The 18,480-nt window shown below is 42.2% G+C and overlaps 1 protein-coding gene across 2 annotated transcripts in view; it reads right to left on the bottom strand.

Annotated features, from left to right (window-relative positions):
- Positions 1 to 18,480, bottom strand: part of DLGAP1 (discs, large (Drosophila) homolog-associated protein 1) — a 137,060-nt gene that overhangs the window by 88,338 nt on the left and 30,242 nt on the right. Inside the window, exons 3-5 of one of the 2 annotated variants that reach the window (XM_009325058.1) lie at positions 10,436 to 10,613; positions 7,719 to 7,959; positions 3,706 to 3,738 (exon numbers count right to left, since the gene is read on the bottom strand). In XM_009325058.1, the coding sequence (XP_009323333.1) occupies positions 3,706 to 3,738; positions 7,719 to 7,959; positions 10,436 to 10,613 (452 nt within the window). The remainder of the gene's footprint in view (positions 1 to 3,705; positions 3,739 to 7,718; positions 7,960 to 10,435; positions 10,614 to 18,480) is intronic. The other variant, XM_009325066.1, reaches the window with a different exon arrangement.

Raw genomic sequence — 18,480 nt, forward strand, 5'->3', positions numbered from 1 at the left:
GATGGTGTAAAGTGATACGTATAAGGAGAGAGACAGCTCCCTTGGAAGTATGTAACAAGACAATAACTAACTTCACCTAGATCAGAGCACGCAGCCTTGTGAACCACACTAGCAGAGCTTCCAACACAGGCACAATACTTCCCCTCACCCCACCTCCATCTCTCTGAGTACCTTCTTCCCCCGCTTCCTCCCTTTTTTTTTTCTTTAAGGAAGCAAATGGTAAAACGTCACACGAGAGTTCAGGGAACTATGTGAGATAAGATAGCGTAAGGCCAAGACACCAGGCCACAGCTATTTCTGTCACTTGGATGTAAATTACCCTTCATGCAAAGTGGAAAGCGGTGGATTTTCTCAGGGCTTCCTGAGGCAGGCAGATTGGGGCTAGTCATTCATGGATAGGTTGGGGTTTATTCATAGTTGGTTTATTTTTGGTCTACTAAGACCCTGTCTTTTTTTTGCCACAGTTGTACATCATTTTCTTTGACTCTTAGCAAAGTTCAGGAGAAGAGAGTTAAAAGAAATTGAGAGCAAGGAATTTCAAAACAGAAATAGCCTGCTTTGTTTAAACAAAGAGTCTGCCAGCATGTATTTTGTTACACTATTACAATGTTCTGAATTCCATCTAAACTTCTCAGAGGGATACAGATCTACATTTTACTTTAGCTAAAGACAGAATTAATCTGAAAAATCATTACAGCAAAAAGAACACATATCAAGCCACCATCGTCTTTGTGCAGAGACAAAAAGTAGGCGTCTTTCTCAACAGAACAAGCAAGAGATCTGTCACAGTAGAGGGTTCCATGGTATTATTTATTGGTTTCTTTTTCTCCTCTGATAGCTTAGCTCAAATCCTTGATCAGAGCAACTAGGAATTGTTCTGCTCAGATGGCTTACTGCATTTTAAGTGGAATGCAATTTAGTGCTCTCCCATCTGACCAAAGCCAAATTCAGTAAGGGAAAACAATTTCCAAAGACCAACACATCCATTTCCCCCTTGAGAGGCCAGACAAAGGTTGCAACATTGGAACAGATTACCAGCATCTGCCTACAGTGTGCCTTTGATAAAAGGGACTGTTAGACTGTAATGGCAGCTAGACTGTCCCTCTTTGCAAAATAACATTAGGCATTTTCCAGATCCCAGTATCTGAGTTGCATTGTGCTTTGTTATTGAGCATTGTAAGAAGCAGTGCAGTAAGATCAGTGTAATAGCAAGAAATAAAAAGCGTCAATCACATCTCTGTGTATACTTCAGAGCTTCTGTATTTTTTTTTAATGTACAGATTTCTTTGCTGCCACATTTCATTTGGGTTTATCTGTGGTATTACTAAAGAAAAAAGGCAGTCTCTGTCTCAAAAAGTGGTTAATAATATATGCACCCCATAGTCCACCGTAGCTTCAAAGAGCCAATTACTGTTAGACTGTTGCATAAACACATACTTAGGAAGCATGAAAATGTGTAATTATTTACCGGATCCAGTACCTAATGCATCATATCTGAGCTCTGAAATGGGAATTACTGACATGATTAAATATAATGGCTCCAAAGGAATTGCTGTAGTACAAGAGGGGCCCTGCAGAGCTATACTCATTAAACCCACTTACATATATATTTCTGTTAAAGATCCCCTTCTCCTGAAAAATCATGTTTTTTCCTGTTTCATTTGAGACTGTCAAATCTACAGGTCTGATGGCCATCCTATTCCCAGCATCAGAAAAGGCCCGCGGGGCCCTGCAGAGCAGCAGGCTGAGCAGCAGTCAGCAGCGTACCCTTGCGCTGAGGACGGCTGACTGCATGCCAGGCAGTCTTTGCCAAAGCACAGTCTGAGGGAGGTGTAGTGCTGGTGAGACCACATCTCGAGTCTGTGCCCTGTGTGGCACTCCCCAGCATGAGAGGCACATGGACATTGACAGAGTTAGTGGGGCTGGAGTGTGAAGTACCCATTTTCAGCCTTGGAGATGTCCAAGTCGTTTGGACAACTGGAGAAGTCAACCACACAAGTGCTATCTGAACAAAATAGCAGAGTAGTTCTGTGCTTCTGGAAATGTTTACAAAGTAAGACAACACATTCCTTCAAGACATTTTAAGATCACAGTTTTGAATGATTAAGACCTTTCTCATATTCTTACCTCACTAAGAGCCTTAGCCCAAAAGTTTAGAAGCATATCAAGCAAATGAAGAGTAAGAATAGTAAGCAAAGATTGAATACCAAAGGGTATTACAAGTCTTTCATTTCCTGCATTTGAAACACATTTATAACTTTGGAGACCACTTTTAACTCCTCTAAGCTTTATGTTTTCAGAGGTGGAAAAAATAAATAGGCCATACCCTACAAAACAAAGTCCTTCTCTCACCCTTTCTCTTTAGGAAATTCTGAGCTTTCGCTGTGCCCTTATGCTCAGCAAGTCGCCTCGAGCCTTACCTGAAACTGCAAGGACTGAGCACTTTCCTGAAGTGCTGCGAGGAGGGAAAGTGCACTTGTCATAAAGAAACCAAAATCACCAAGCTCCAGGGTGAATGTCACAGGTCGTCTCTCTTTCCAGATCTGAGCAGTGTCTCAGATAGGACCAAACAGTTTAAATTCAATATTCATAATCACACAGATGAAAGAGGCAGTACCAGGGAGGACGACGAAAAATTGATGCAATACATTCCACCATCTGACATCACTTAAATTGCGAACGAGCTGTAGCTACCAAGTATTCTTAAAGTAGGGGCCTGTGTAATAGTTATTCCAGTAGCCCCTGTCTTTCAGGCCACAAAGTTCCATGTGTCTTCAGGACATACAGACTTTACAGCCAAAAGGTAAAATGGAATTTATCAAACTTATTTCAATTCCTGTTCTCAGTTGGCATAAAACTACACCACATGTAAACTGATGTGGAGTTTAACATTCATAAAGATGACTTCTGGGATAGGCATGATGCAATTTGCTCCAGCTACAGTCAGATGCCTCTGAAATTGGAAACAGTGTTCTCCTCCAAGGTCAGCTCCTCATTAGTAAAGGAAAACATCTTTAAGCGCTGGTTTAAGCAATTTGATAGCGGATCCAAAGGCAGACTGCATTTCAGGATTACTCAAGGAAACAGAGGACATGAACCATGTAAATTCTTTGTCAAACAGTTTTCTACACTCTTCAAATCTATTTTAAGGTTCAACATCTGCATGTAGGCCTTAACTTAGTTATATTTCTTCAGACCTTCTGCAGAAATATCTTAATTTTGGTACAGATCCAGCAACCAATTCCAGCTTCAACTGGAAATCAAATTTGAAATCCTAATTCCTTATTTCTTTTTGGACAGAACAGTTTCTGAAAGGACAGCTCCGAGGAGTCCAAAAGAGCTTGGACACAGCTGGCATACAGTCAGTTACAGCTTCCTTCTCCACAGGATTTGATTTTATTTTTAAATTCTGCCTGGCACGTCTATTTTTAAAGTTGTTTAGTTGTTTGCATTTTTCTTTCTTTTTTTTTTTTTTTTTAATTGGCTAGGCAGCCCCTTAGAGATTTTCCACAAAATACCAGATCCCTCTTGGTCAGATGTTCCAACGAACGGAAGGAAAACAGCTTGCTCAGCTGAAGCACCGTAATTAGCATATACTGTGATAACTCTCAGTCCTTCTCTAACCTCCTGGCCACACAGCATGATTTCCTTGGGATTTTTGTTTGTTTTGCTTTTAAGCAGAAGTGTAATATTACTGAGAATCACCAGATGGCATTGCTGCAGATAACTTTGATATTCCTGTTTACCTGACTGTTAGATATTGAGAAAATACTTATTGCGATCTAGTGCAGAGTTTTTGCTGATGTTACTGCTCCAGCTCCATTACAGAGGCTTCATTTTCAAATTAAACATATCCAATCTCGATTATATATTTGTATCCACATGTGCCAATGCCTGAGGCCCCACAATATCATAGGATTTGTTTGCAGCGAAGGAATGTGCATGGTTGCACAGGCATGGTTTAGAAAAACAGACACAAGAAATGTGGGTGAAAGATGTTCTTTAGACTGCTTTAAAATTTCTTTGCTTCTTAATTACTGTATTCTTTAAGCTCATTGAAATGATTTACAGACTTTTAAAATTGTTAAAAGGCTACCTATTTAGTGACCTGAATCTATTGGCTGAAGAGTTTCAGCTACAATGGCTGCATCTGCAAATAACCTGGGATCAAATTATATAATAACTCACACCTCATTAAATTCCTCTGAAGAGACCAAATGACATGGGTGGTAATTTTTAGTGCAGGCTATGGTGTATAACATATGCCAGCACTTCAGAGCTGCTGTAGCTCCCAGCCCGCACAGCCCCGCTCCCAGGGATGAGCCCTGGCTCGTGCAGGGTGCAGCTGCCTCCATGGGTCTGACCGATGCTGAGCAAGCAAATACGAGGGTGAATGGACCTTTTCAACTGCTTAGCTTTCAAGGCATGATGAAGTTGTGACATGGCACTTATTTCCCAAATGCCTGTATTTCCATATAAAGTGGTAAGATTGTATTTTCTCTTCTTCATTTCAAAATCCTTCATTTAAAAACAAGGATAAAAATTCATTTCACATGCAAGACTGCCTCACGAACAAAGTACTCACCTCCCAGATATATGCAGAAACTTCACTTTGGTGAGGTTAGGACTTTTTTTCCCCGCTCACAGTATAACATTTCATCCCGTTGATGACAACAGGTTTGTGCCTACAGCCCCATTTTCACACTCGGGCTCGGTTTCAGCCAGATGCAGCCGCCCCGCAGCATTGCCGTGATAGCACTAAGACCAGCGCAGGCTGCAGAGGCCACCAGTTGGGCAGTCACCTGTAGCTGAGCTCTATGCCACAGCTAGAGCATTAGCACTGGATTTATAGTTAGATTGAGCACATCCTCAGGAACTGAACAGCTACACCAGTAGCGATGTATTCCTAATTTCAGAACTAAACCTCCAACGCTATGTGGTAAAAGGAAATTAAAACCTGAGGCTGCAACCACCGTAGCATAGGCTAACAGGCAGAGAAGTAAGTGTGATTTTTGTCCATAGTGCTTGCTTAATATTTTTTTCCAGATGCCCTGGAAAGCTGTGGGTCATTGCTCCGGAGGAGTAATTTTGAATCCAGTGGACAGGCAGCTCTCTTGTTCTTTCCATCATCATCAAGTTGGCATTCTCCTCGGCTTCCAGCAGTCAAAGAAATTCCCAATATCAGTGTATGATCACAGCTTTGTGCATTAGTGAATGAAAAGCCAGATCCCTCAAGGAATTGCTAACGTTGATGAAAGGAGCCTTGCTTGGTTGAATGGGCAGAGGTGTTTCTGGGGCAGGAGGGCAGCTCTCTCATTTGGGGATGTTAAATGCGTAGTTTGTGTCTTCCACAAAAGCATTTGAAACATCACCTCAGTGGAGAGAAGTCTGAGATACTGTTCCCCTTTCCTCACATCTGCCTAGCTGTTGTGCTATTTCCCATTTTATTGAAGCAGATATTAATAGAAACCATCAATGATATCTTTCATGTTATTTCTATTCTGCGAGCCAGCCACAGGCAACAGCAAGGTAGTCAATACCATTGGATGGAATTAATTCAGCTCTAATCCCCATTAAATGGATAGTGGTATGTAAGTCAGGTAGTAAAAGAGACAAGTTGTCTGAAATGCTACCAGTGCAAGGGATGGGCCCTTGGGAGCCCAAGAATTAAAAAATGAGAAAGATAACTCAGTAAAATTCCCACAGCAGAAAATGGATACCTACAGCAGTTTTTAAATGCTTCTATGGATGCCCAAAGAGAGGGCTGCAAATCATTCCCCTCCCTGCATTTTAAGGGCTGACTACAGAAGCAGTAACCCAAGACAGACCCACTGGATTACATTTTTCAATAACATAGCTTTGTTCATATGATTTTTTAATAAAGCCAGCTACCCAGAGAAGAGACCAGGCCTCTGTTTGTGGTTGTACTACAAAAAAGGAGCATAAACAAGAGACAGTTTACAATAATGATTTTCCTCTTTCGGGTTTTCCAGTATTTTTGGCTGATACATAACAGCCAACCTTCTCCATTTATACACCATCATCCCCAAACACAGGCACCATTTTTCTAAATGACAGAAACAATCTCTTATATAAAGATAATTAAAAAATAGTTATTCTCTTCTAGATTAATGATTACAGTTATTTTTATAAAGGAAAAGTGTTAACAAAGCCATTCTCAAAGAACTGAAAAACCACTCTGGGATACCCAAGGTGATCTAATAAAGGCAAATGCACACTGAAAAACCCCTGAAAACGCCCATCTTCACCTTTTGCCTCAGAATACATTTGACACAAGCTAATACTGTACACATACCTTATGTATATCCTGTCTTTGTGGTGTGGTGCAAACCCTGCATGCATGCAAGAACTGCTTTTATAGCAGAAATGTTGTCACGTGAATACTATTTCTTAAGGCTTAGTGATTTAGATGAGAACTGCTCTGCAGCAATTGTTAAAAACGCTTTGATGTTTGTGAGGTACTGCCAATGTATTTCCAACTTGTTACTTTTAGAATAATCATGAATTAAGCCAAACATTTTTGGTAAAAGGATTGAAAGTGTCCTTTGATGACATAAACCAATTGACAAGTGGCTTTAAAAAAGACTGGAGTGAGAGATAAGGAACTTACAAGGTATAAACAACTGCACCTGTGAGATAACACACAAAAAGGCAAAAGTTTAAAGTACAGAAAACAGAAATTAAAGAACTGGGAAAAGAGATAGTAGGTACAGTGAAATACTTATAATAGTCAATATTAGTCATGAATATGAATAGTACATGAATAGTAAATGAAGCTTGTGTAAAGCAGTAGAACAGATGCAGAGAAGTCAAAAGAAAGAGGGCCTCTCTCATCCTCCCATGGGGTAGAGCACACACACGTAATGGTTCCTGCCTCTTGCTTTCCTGAATGAGAGAGGCAGATTTTGATTTTGGTTTCTGACTTGCTTTTTCTTCCCCTTAAGCACTAATTTTGGTTACAGAATCTGGAATTCATTATGGTCTTGGAGGTCTCTTCCAACCTTAATGATTCTATGATTCTATGATTCTATGGTTATTTCCAAAAGAAAAGCAACCTCAAACATTAAAAGGAAGTTTTGTAAGTCACACATTTAGACAGAAACATCTCTGTCTTGCAAGGCTTGAATAGTTTGAACTGCAGAAAGAATAACAGCAGGATGTGAACATGCATGTTTTGCCCTGCAGAACTCTTCTTCCCTTCTTCATTCCCACCACTGAGGTATGGCCTAGAGAGCTGTAACAGTCTCTCAGAGCCATTAAACAACACATCCAATAACTTGTAACTTTTAGAAAAGACAAAGATCACCTCGTCTTAGTAGAAAAACTCAGCAGAGGGGCCCTCCTCTGCTGGTAAGAGCCAGCAGAGCTGCTAACCCAGAGCCTTCTTGTTCAGCCTTGCCAAATTGTGATTGCTCTTTTGGGGAGGAGAGCGAGAGGAGACATGACCTTGGACTTCCCCTCTATGTGCTTTTAGCCCAGAATAAACTAGCTTGGACGTAGGAGGCACCACAACTGCATCAGCCTTGATCTGTGCGTAGTTTTAGGCTGATTAGTCTGTCCAGCTCCCTAGTGAAACACAGACTCTGTTTTGGACTTGGTGTCTGGCAGAGAAGAGCTCATCGTTTATCTGATGGAGCTGCACAGAAAGGTACCTTCCCTTTCCACCACCCCTCTGGATTTCCCTTTTTGTTACTCACCAGTACTGCTCTGGATGGTCCTCACCGTGGTGGTTGTACGTGGGGGAGATGAGGACCGCAGTGATATGCACTCGTCATCCTGGGAGCAGCCCTTCTCAATGGCTCTGACGTAGCTGTGGCTCCTCATGCGGAAGCAGCCTGGCATGGGCAGATCCAGCGCCTCCACCGCCTGAGACTCGAGTTCACTGAACACTGACTCACAGACGGATTCGAACTGACCGTTCACCTCCATCTCACTCACCTGCAGGCAAAGACCGGGCAGGTTCAGTACATCCCATACACCGGCCTACCCGGTACAAACACTCACAAGCTACAGTGGCACAATGGCTAACATCCGTTAGAAGATCCCTTCGCACATGAAGAACAGGTGAATGGCATATAAACATGTCCCATTTTACAAAGAAACAACTGTTAGGGAGAAAAAATAATGTACAAAAAGGGGAGACAGAGGCTTTAGGCAGAGATTCAGCAGAGTTTAGGCTCTTGGTTCCTGCTAAGACTGGTGGGAAGCTGGGAGTCCTCGTAGCAGCATCTGGTTTATCTCACCCTGGGCCCACAGCGGAGGTTGAACCTCTGGCCATTATGACCATTACACTGAAAAAAAAAAATCACTCTTTCATTGAGGGGTGAGGAAACAAAAAAGGTCAGCTTAACCCCGGTACACAATCAGTGCAACTCAAAGGCAATCACAGTGATAAACCTGAGGGGTTGGGAAGCTCGAGGGTAGAAGTGGTAACAAACAGTTGGGAAGGGGAGGCTGATAAGGGAACCAGCTTTGTTGCAGGGGAAAAATGTTTGTATAGCTACATCTCTGGACTGACTCCTTTGGCTGAGAGCGAGAGATGCAAAGGAATCCTTAGACCCTTGTGGAAACAGACACTAGGTGGTGACAAAGACTTACGCTCATGCAGTTAAAGAACATTCAAAAGCATATGGCCTTGCTGCAGGTCTTACAAACCTGGAAACCATTTACTTCGGCTTAATTAGTAATGGATGCTCATGTTTCTAAACTGAGAATAGAGCCCTGAGCTGGCATTAAAGCATGATAATTATCACTGTAGGAAACATGCACATGGAAACCAACACTTGAGGATTTTGTTAGTTTTCAAGCGTGCAAAAGGCCAAGATTGTAAGAGAAGATAAGACTGTGTTAGAGTGGTGGAAAAAAAACATTAGAAATTCTTTTCCAGGATGAATTTTACCAAGGAAAACATTATGCCGAGTACTTGTACACATAAATGAAAAGGGAAATCTCAAAGAGTAGAACATATTTTTTCAAAGGGAAACTGCTTAAAAGAGCACAGAAGAGTAGTGGATAGTACATCAAAAATAACAATCCTACAATGGTGGAGAATAGCCATATCCCCAAATATATATCTCTGAATTAATGCTTTTTTAAAAAAAACCCAGCTTCTTCATATTGGCAGATAACACTCATTCTTTGGCAGACAGCTTTGTATAAGTGTTAGGTGTCCAGCTAAGTAAGTAACCTAACCTAATGTTCATATAGTTACCTCTGAGACCTGAATTTCAGTGCTGTTTCCTCCTAGGTACATCCCGACCCTCTTTCTAGAGCATCAGCCTGTACCCTATGCAAAGTGCCTCACTATAAAATACACAGGTGAATACTCTAAGGTTGCAAGGCCCAAATATAGAATACCGCAGAAATTCAAACTACAGCTCCATTCTGAACAGCACATATATGTTATATGCCACAGCTGAAGTCCTGGAATCAATGATGTCACACACTTTTTTTGACATTGCAATGACCTGACATGCCAATAGTAAGGGGCCGGTATCTGGCACCACAAATCCTGCCCTGCTGCACTTCTGGACTAGTGTAAGAAAATTCTTTTATCCAAGTGATTTATCCAAATGGTGCACTTAAGCAAACAAGCCAAAAATCATACCAAGGAGCTACAGGATTTAGCAGATGAACTACTGGCCCACTGTCCTTGTGGAGTGCTGGCACTTTTGCATTTCTTTCAGATCTGTCCCTGACCAATTCAACTGTACAAGCATGTTGTATGCAAGGACAGGCTGTTTTATGATGCTAAAACTCATAAACTGAATGTGTCACAGCAGCCTTTATTTTTTTTCTAGTTTAGAATGAGCACGAACAGATCTTACAGAATTGCTGGGCAATAATACCTTTGCACTGCGATGTTTGTACTATATAGGTGAAAAGTTCAGAGGTGCATGGGGTTAAGAATGTATACAATAGCATAAAGAAAGCTTTAAAAATTCTAATAAAATACTAATAATATTGTGAAATACAAAATACTATGGACTTAATTTACTTTAGCATCTCAGTCAGCATGTGAACATGTTTTTTTTTTTTTGGAGGCATTTCAGAAAATTTGATTTCAGTTACTAAGCACAAGATCCTTAAGAGAACCCTGCTTAAAGACACTGTTGATGAGCACCTGCTTTTGGAAAAAAAAAAAAAAAAAAAAGAGACTGCTCCTTCCAATGAATTGTATGTTGTGCCACTCATGCATTTGCAAAGGGCAGGTTATGGCACTATCAAATGTTACTCTCTCAAAAAGAGGACTGTGTGAAAATATTTCCGTTTTCTTAAAAACGTTTTGAAAATGTGTGGCATGCAACAGACCGATTCCGCTTAAAGCAAAATCAAGTTTCTTCTATTGCAAGGGCTCAGCCGGTGTCCAGCATGGCGGATGCCCTCCGGGCCGCTGCGGGTGCCTGTCACCCACCTGACTGATGGTGCTCATGGCTCTCATGTAGCTCTCATTGCGGGAGCGGAACTTGGGGGACGTCAGCAGCCCCGCGGGGTCCAGGCTGTCCAGGCTCCTGTTGATGGAGACTTCGCTCACTGCCCTCAGGTAACTGTGGCTCCGGATCTGAAGCTTTGGCGAGTGTTCGCTGGATATCCTGGGAGGTTTGGGAAAAAAGAAAAAAAGAAAAAAAAAGAAAATAAATATTTCACCATCTAAATGGCCTCACCAGGAGTGGGGTAAAGAAGGGAGAGGCCCAACAGTAAGATTGGCTGCATGATCCTAAACACATCAGCTGAACATCCACTTCTCGAAATGCAGTTTGTAGGAACTGTGAGGGCTCTATTCCTCTAAAGGGTTGTTCCTCTCTGAAAACCTGGTGCGGATCAGACCTGCTGGCACTGTGACTCTGACACCCGCATATGTACCCGTGTAATGGGTCTGCTTCTCATGGAGCTTTCAAGGGTGTATGGGCAAATAGCGTAGGCAGATCATACACAACATGCAAATGCACTCATAGTACATCTTAAGCTGGGAAATCATTCCAAGAACTTGGGGCACCTGGTAAAGTTTGATGTGCTTTAAATTTTATTTTATTCCTGGCTTAAGCTGAAAGTTGAGAAAATGTAGGCTAGGGAAGTAGCTTTACATGACTTGATGTCAAATTAGAAGTTTAAAACCTACAGCTGTATTTCTGAAGTCATAACGTTCCCCAGCTTTCCAATACCAGTGACAGATGAGATGCACAAGCAGTCAGAAACGAACAAAAAAACCCTCATAGGTAATGTGCACAAACTGCAGTACTCCTGCCGTATGTGCTTAGAGTCAACTAGCAAAGGTTATAATGTGTAGCTACAATCCTCCACCTGCGAAACATTTTATCCTCTGAAAATGCTGGCTAAGTGCTGTCTTCAGAACCTGAGGTATCCTATAAAGATGTGAGTCACAGAAAGTGATCCAGATCATGCCTCTTGTGCAATACAATTAATTTTGGGGATATTTCTTTTAAAATAATTAATCAATGGATAAAGTATTGAAAGGGTGATTCTTCAATATTTTTATTGGAATATCTTTAATATTCTCCAAGTAGTACGAAGTAAACAAATTAAAATTTTAACTAAATTTTCCATTTTTCAATGTAAATCTCACATGGATGTTTGCAGGTATATGAAAGAAAAATCTGTAACCTAATATCAGGCTTAATCTTGGTCCCCTAGTCTTTAGAAATACATACACAGCTGACCTGAAAGAAGAGAATCCATTTTATGTCTAATTCCTCGAGCATTTGCAGATATTTTGTATTCAAGTAGCTAACGATGGTAATTAGTATGAGCAATTTCCCAGTGGCATGCACAATTCTGGTAATTGTCAACGTATTTTAGGAGGACAATTCCATTGTGTAATCGCACACCTAAGTAGTTCAGAAACTAGGTCTGTTTCTGAATGGTACAATACCGTAATGAAATCTAGGTCACCTCTAAAACACTGTATTCTCTGGCTGCTAATTACCTGACTAATAAATATACGTAAACTTATGCTAATTACTCAATATTCCTGTCACAAGATGAAGATAAAGCCTTTGCTTGCCGTTTTCACTGTACATATAGTGCAACACTCACAGCAGCCATATTCATACGCTTTGACTCCTTACGCCATTTGATTCCACATGACAAAAGTAGAAAGTTTTTTAAACATCATAATTAGTGGTGTTCCAAACTCAAAAAAAGGAAGAGAAAATGATGAAAAAGTCACCGTTACTAGCGCTTAGCTACAACATTTTGATAACTAACACTAACCACGGAACTCTTGGAAAAAAAATTCTTGTCTGTTATTTGATAAAAAATAAAGAAATAAAAAACTAAAAAAGATAAAATAGAATGAATAATTCAACGGACAATTTATCAGATGCATGCGAGCCACTTCACCACCCTGCAGATCTGTAAACTGATGAGCATTGCCTGAAATTTCTGAAATTAATTCAAAATGTATTTTATGAATATGTTGTGAACAATTTGCTGCCAATATGTGACATGCAAAACTCAAATATGCTTGATTAGCTGCCAGTTAGTCAAATACGTCGCCTGGGGCTGTCGCTGTTCACTGATTAGCTGAGCTCACAGGAAGACTGCAGCACATCACCAAATTCAGTGCACAGATATTGCCAGACAGAAATTTGCAAGTGCTGAGGCAGGTGCCCTTTAAAGATTGGAACTAGTATGAGAAGATGCAGGTACCCATAGCAGCAAGATTTTGCTGTGGCAGCCAGAGTACAGATCAGATGCTGCAGGTGTCATGGAAAGCCACCACAAAAGGTACAGAAATTAATTTTCTGTATGCGTTAGTGTTGCATAACAACGTTTTCCCAACTCTGCTTGAAACAAGGGCATTCATCCATGAGAGTAAATGTTTCCCTGTTGTTTCAGATGTGGGTGGTCAGCACAGCTGCCTTCCTTTTCTGACTAGCTTTGTTCCTGACTATACGACTGGCCAGTTTGGCACATATCTAGAACCGTATTTTACAGGTGGCCACTTATCTTAGCCTGCACATACCTCCCATCTGTTGTATAAAACAGACTAGGATATTGGCAGCTGTTGGAGGAGGTGGCCCCTTGCTTGCTGATTGCTACAATCACTGTTTCACTCGACGTAGTGATGGAGAAAAAAAAAAAGGATTTAAAGCATAGACAAAGAAACATCACAAGGTTTGCATTTATAATGATTACTACTGCTTTTATAGCTGTGTAATAAATTGTCACTATATTCTACAGCACACTTTAACGAACAGCTGAAATGCCACTGGAAATTTTGAAAACATTCCATTTAGGAATAAATCTGGCTACGTATGACAGGGGAATATCTGAATGTCTACTTTATTTTTTCAGAGTTACTATTACCAGTAACCTGTAAATGAAAATATTCTTTTCTTCCTTAAGGGTTCAACTCCATCTTCTATTTATCCTGCATTACCTGAACTTCTGTTTGTGCCATCATAATTTCCACAAGTAAGTACGACAGACAAGGGACTGAGATTTCGGGACAGCTCTTTGGCCAATACAAAATGGCCTGTTAGCTCCACTCACTGCATTGGATACATTAATTGGCAGAAGGAGGATATGAATCATTAAAGATCTTGAACGAGCTCCGCAAGCATGCCACGTCATTTCTGTGCTGCAGTGCCTGCCAGTGTGACATGGGACAAGCGCTGAAGGGTAGTCCTCAACTCAGTGCCAGAGCCCTTTCGGAGGGGCTTATACACAGCTCATCCTTACTGCTATGGTAAAAGAGAGATTTTGCCTGGGAGGCTTCTAGTCCCTTGTGGATACACAATGGGATGATCTTGGTTGAAGCAGCATTCAGGGACCCTGCAGCGGGCATGGGGAGCCAGGCGTGCTTTGGGGCTGGGCTATCCCTAAGGCAACATGCTGCGTTCACAGGTGTCAGGTCCCCAAACTGGCTGCACCGTCCTTTTCCCCCATATTGCTGCCCTTGCCCCAGGCCTCACCCCAGAGGATGGGAGCACAGCTACAACAGCAACATGTCGATAGCGCACGGGGTGGGAAGAGTAGCACTGCTAGACGTGCTTCCCAAGAACCACAGCAAGAGACACCAGGAGAAGATGAGGGCTTTGGGTTTCTGCCACTCTGCTGGCTGCCGTTGCGGGTGTCCCAAGGGGATCGACCAGAAAAGGAGCCAGCCCTGTGCTGAGGTGTGTGGAAACAGAGTCTGCCAGCTCCCGGTGGAGAAATAAAGCTCCCCTGGGTAAAGGAAGGCAAGTGCCTCTGATCCAAGCTGTGCCTCAGGGAAGATTTAGGTACCCCGCCTGTGCGGGCAAAACACTGCTGAAAGCCCATGAGAGGTTCTGAGAGGCAGGAGGGTGTTCATTTAAGCAGAAAACGCATTTTAGTGAAGCATCTAAAACAGAAGATCATGTAGGAGTGTAAAGGAAATCTTTAAGCTACCTTTGCGTACCGCCCTTTGGTTTCTGCTCTGTACCTTTCAGACATACCAAGGCTGATTCTCCTGTTTTCATTCAAATATAGAAATGAAAAGATTTAAAATGCACACACCTAATCACCCCTACCACTGTTGCAACATGCTTGTTAATAAGTACTTCTAACTAACTGTTACAGATGTGTTTGTATTTACACAGTCTTAGTTCAGGTGGAAACACATTTTGGTCCCTAATTTGCTTAATCTGCATAGGTAAGCATGGGAGGAGCTAGGCTTAGCTGATTTACTCTGGTTTGTACAGGGAAATCTGAGACAGAAGCAGGAAATAGTCTTAGCCTAGTGCCCCACTCAGATGATGGTCCAGGGTGAATGAAGGGGGAAGGAAAGCTATACACTATCTTTACATACTGCCTTGTCATTTCTGACTTGTATACGCTGGCCATAATTTAGTTCACTCAAATATATATTAAAGGGTTTAAAACACAGTCTTAGCAGATCAAAAGTGAAATAGCTTTGAATATATTCCTGGAAGAGTTCCTTTGCCTTCAAAATGGCTTTCAAATGCCAAAGAGAAGGTAGACAACAGGAATTTACAAGGACAGGCAAGTTTAGTTTCAAATACTTCCTTCAAATTTAGGAAAGCACAACGTACTCTGTCGTATATGTGGTCTTTATGAAAAACACTTTCATTCATTACATTTCATTTATGAATGAAAAAAAGGAGAGACAAGACTGACTATGGCTGCTTTCTTTCCCCTTTAGCCCAGACACAATATAAAAAAGTGTTACAATGAAAAATAGTCCTAAGACTGTATTATCTTCTGCAAGTTCAGCATTCAGATTCATAGCACAAAGAGCAGTGTTGTGCCAGATGGGTACTGTGCTACGCCAACAGAAAATGACAATGCAGAATAAAGTGAAAGTCCAGAAACATGTCCTGAATGTTTCTGTAAGCCAGAAGAGGAGTGTGCTAAAATTTGCCTTCAAACAAACAGAAAGCCCCCAACAACGCACCACACACAACCCAAAACCAAGAAAAAATTAACCTCAAAACCACCACTATTGCTAAATATCCCAGCTCTCATTTTTGTAGCCTACAACGGACAGCTTAGTTCCTCAGGGCTTAGTTATCCTAGGCTGAGTGCCCCACCTCTGGTGTGGCTGATGGGCACATCCAACGTACCTTTCTGTGCTTAATTTTATTTGCACTTTAGTGTTGCTAGATGGTAGAATAATCCAGTGCAATCTGACACAAGGCAAACACTGAAAGACAGTAGGAACATGTACAGAATGAAGTAATTCAAGTGCCTCTGTCTGATCCCAGTCATGAAACGGGTCACCAGGCTGGGGTAATTTGATCATGTTGGCACCTATGTTCTGCTGCTTTTTCAGTGCAGCGAACACAAATCTGTCATGCTACCGATGGAGACAAGGGCAGCACACAAACCGTTTTGAGCATTATTCCCCCTCACCAGGGATTTTTCTGGGTTTTGAAGATCTCCTTTTCTGTTTTTGTTTATAATCAAGTGAACCTCCTCATGGGGATTTCCTACCTTGAAGCTAAAAAAAAATAATAAAACCTCTCTTCAAGTCCTTAGTGTATTGCTAAAAAGCCAAGTGTGAGAAAGAAAACTCTAAAACTTGGAGACAACAGAAAAAGCTCATCTGCTGAAGAACGATTCAATGTTATCAGCACAAAATTGGCATCTGCTTCCTTTTGCATTATAAAAGATTCCACTGATCAGACTACAAATCGTCCTCACTGCATGGACCAGCCAACACATATCACAAAGCCGTGTGGGACATGCCAGTGTCACAGAGCTTGTCACAGGGTGAGAAGAGGCAGAAATTGCGGTATGGTGTATTTGTCTCTGCCTGGTTTTACAGATTCTGGTAGGGCTGCAGAGGAAAGCACTTAAAAAAAAAAAAATCCAGAAGGCCACACAGTTTGGTGTTGCGCAGCTCTCTAACGTGTCTATCTCCAGCTGTTTTGGGTTTTTTGAGTAAGCACATGGTGTCCTGCCAGAAAGCTCCTGTTTGTTTGATAGAGGGCAGCAGGAACTGGATCAGCATTTTTTAGTAGCAAATGTACTAAAAAGCCCAGTCCCTTTTAAAAGTCTCCACGTCTGGCTACTGCCAGCTTCAGAATCAGCCATGAAACCATTTCTTTGTGATTTTATTACAAACCTGCTTCCCTCTCAAAGGACATGGAATCATTGCGTGGTTTTCTTTCTTTTTGGGGTGTGGGGCTGCTGAGGTTGTATGACCATGTTTCAAGTGTATCTTTAGCCCTTAATAAGTGTTAAAATGTTAGCAAAGCTGACTACTGCATAAAAATTCACATGTACACTAAACCAAAGCTTCCCCTTTATTTCAAAGATCCTCTCAGGTGCTGTGTACAATAAAAAAAAAAAAAGCTGATGAATTGAAGGAACCTTTCCTTTGCAATTGACATGCTGTATCTTCTCCCTGCTTTCTAGACACGGCGAAAGAACAGAGCACAGCACGGAAGGGGAACATAATGCCATATGCAATTGAGTTGGTAAGAGAAGCAGATGGAAGATGATGCAGACAGACATTATACAATTCTCTTTAATCAGAAATCTGGTCTAGATGCTGGTGCTGATTCCCATGTGGGGGTGTGTGTGTGGGGAATAGTTGTGAGCGCTCTTCTGTTCCACCCTGGAGAGTGAAAAGAGATGCTGAAACATAGAAACAGTTCAACCCAGATGAACCAGCTCAACCCAGTAACGCCAGGGTAAGCCATTTCTGTACAACAACACACAATTTTTGTTTACACTAGAAAAGAAATGCATCCTCTATTGTCACACCTAGCAGGGTAAGATGTAACATAATTGATAGCGCCCAGCTTGAGAAGAGTAGCTTTCCTCTCAGAAGACCCTCTGAGGAAAGTTGTGGGCCTTCATGTCCCCTATTGCCAATCTTACTGAATACATGCTTAAAAGGGTTTTTGGAGATTCTTGCTTGAGAAAAAGATGTCTGAACCTAGACCAAACATGTGACACAAGGCTCTTGCCTTTTTCAGCACGAGCCTCCTTTGGGCTGGCACTAACGATCCCAGGAACAAGTGTTGCTCACCAACAGAGAGATAAAATTATCTAAGCTGGAAAAGTTCTTGCCTTGTATCAGGTATAGCGCTAAGAACAAACACTGCTGGCGGGCCTGAGTAGGTCAGCCATGCCTGCAGCCCTGCCTGGAGCCCTTTGGCCCATGTTGGGGTGAGGATGAATCCTATGGTGCTCTCCCTATTAAAACCCTCCACCACTGCTTTGATGAACTCTCTCTTTGCCGGCACAAATGTCAAACCCTCCTTCCTGCAGAAGGCGCTCCTTCAGCTCCCCTCGGTGAGGCCAGGCTCACTCACCTGATCCCACATCATGTTACGCTCTTGGTTACTTCAGTGGTTAGTGACCTGCTACACCACTTAGACACACACAAGTCCATGGGACCGATGGGATCCACCTGAGAGTGCTGAGGGAGCGGGGGGAAGTGCTCACCAAGCCACTTTCCATCATTTATCAGCAGTGCTGGCTAACTGGGGAGGTCCCAGTTGACTGGAGGTTAGCAAATGTGATGCCCATCTACAAGAAGGGCCAGAAGGAGGATCTGGGGAACTACAGGCCTGTCAGTCTGACCTTGGTGCCAGGGAAGATTATGGAGCAGATTATCTTGAGTGCCATCACACGGCACGTACAGGACAACCAGGGGATCAGGCCCAGTCAGCATGGGTTTACGAAAGGCAGGTCCTGCTTGACTAACTTGATCTTCTACGGCAAGGTGACCCACCTAGTGGATGAGGGAAAGGCTGTGGATGTGGTCTACCTAGACTTTTGTAAAGCCTTTGACACCGTTTCCCACAGCATTCTCCTGGAGAAACTGGCTGCTCATGGCTTGGACAGGCGTACTCCTCGCTGGGTAAGACACTGGCTGAATGGAGTTCAATCCAGTTGGTGGCCAGTCACAAGTGGTATTCTCCAGGGCTCAGTATTGGGGCCAGTTCTGTTTAATATCTTTAACAATGATCTGGATGAGGGGATCGAGTGCACCCTCAG

Source organism: Pygoscelis adeliae, unplaced genomic scaffold (assembly GCF_000699105.1).
Source record: "Pygoscelis adeliae isolate BGI_AS28 unplaced genomic scaffold, ASM69910v1 Scaffold260, whole genome shotgun sequence".
In the NCBI taxonomy this organism is placed as follows: domain Eukaryota; kingdom Metazoa; phylum Chordata; class Aves; order Sphenisciformes; family Spheniscidae; genus Pygoscelis; species Pygoscelis adeliae.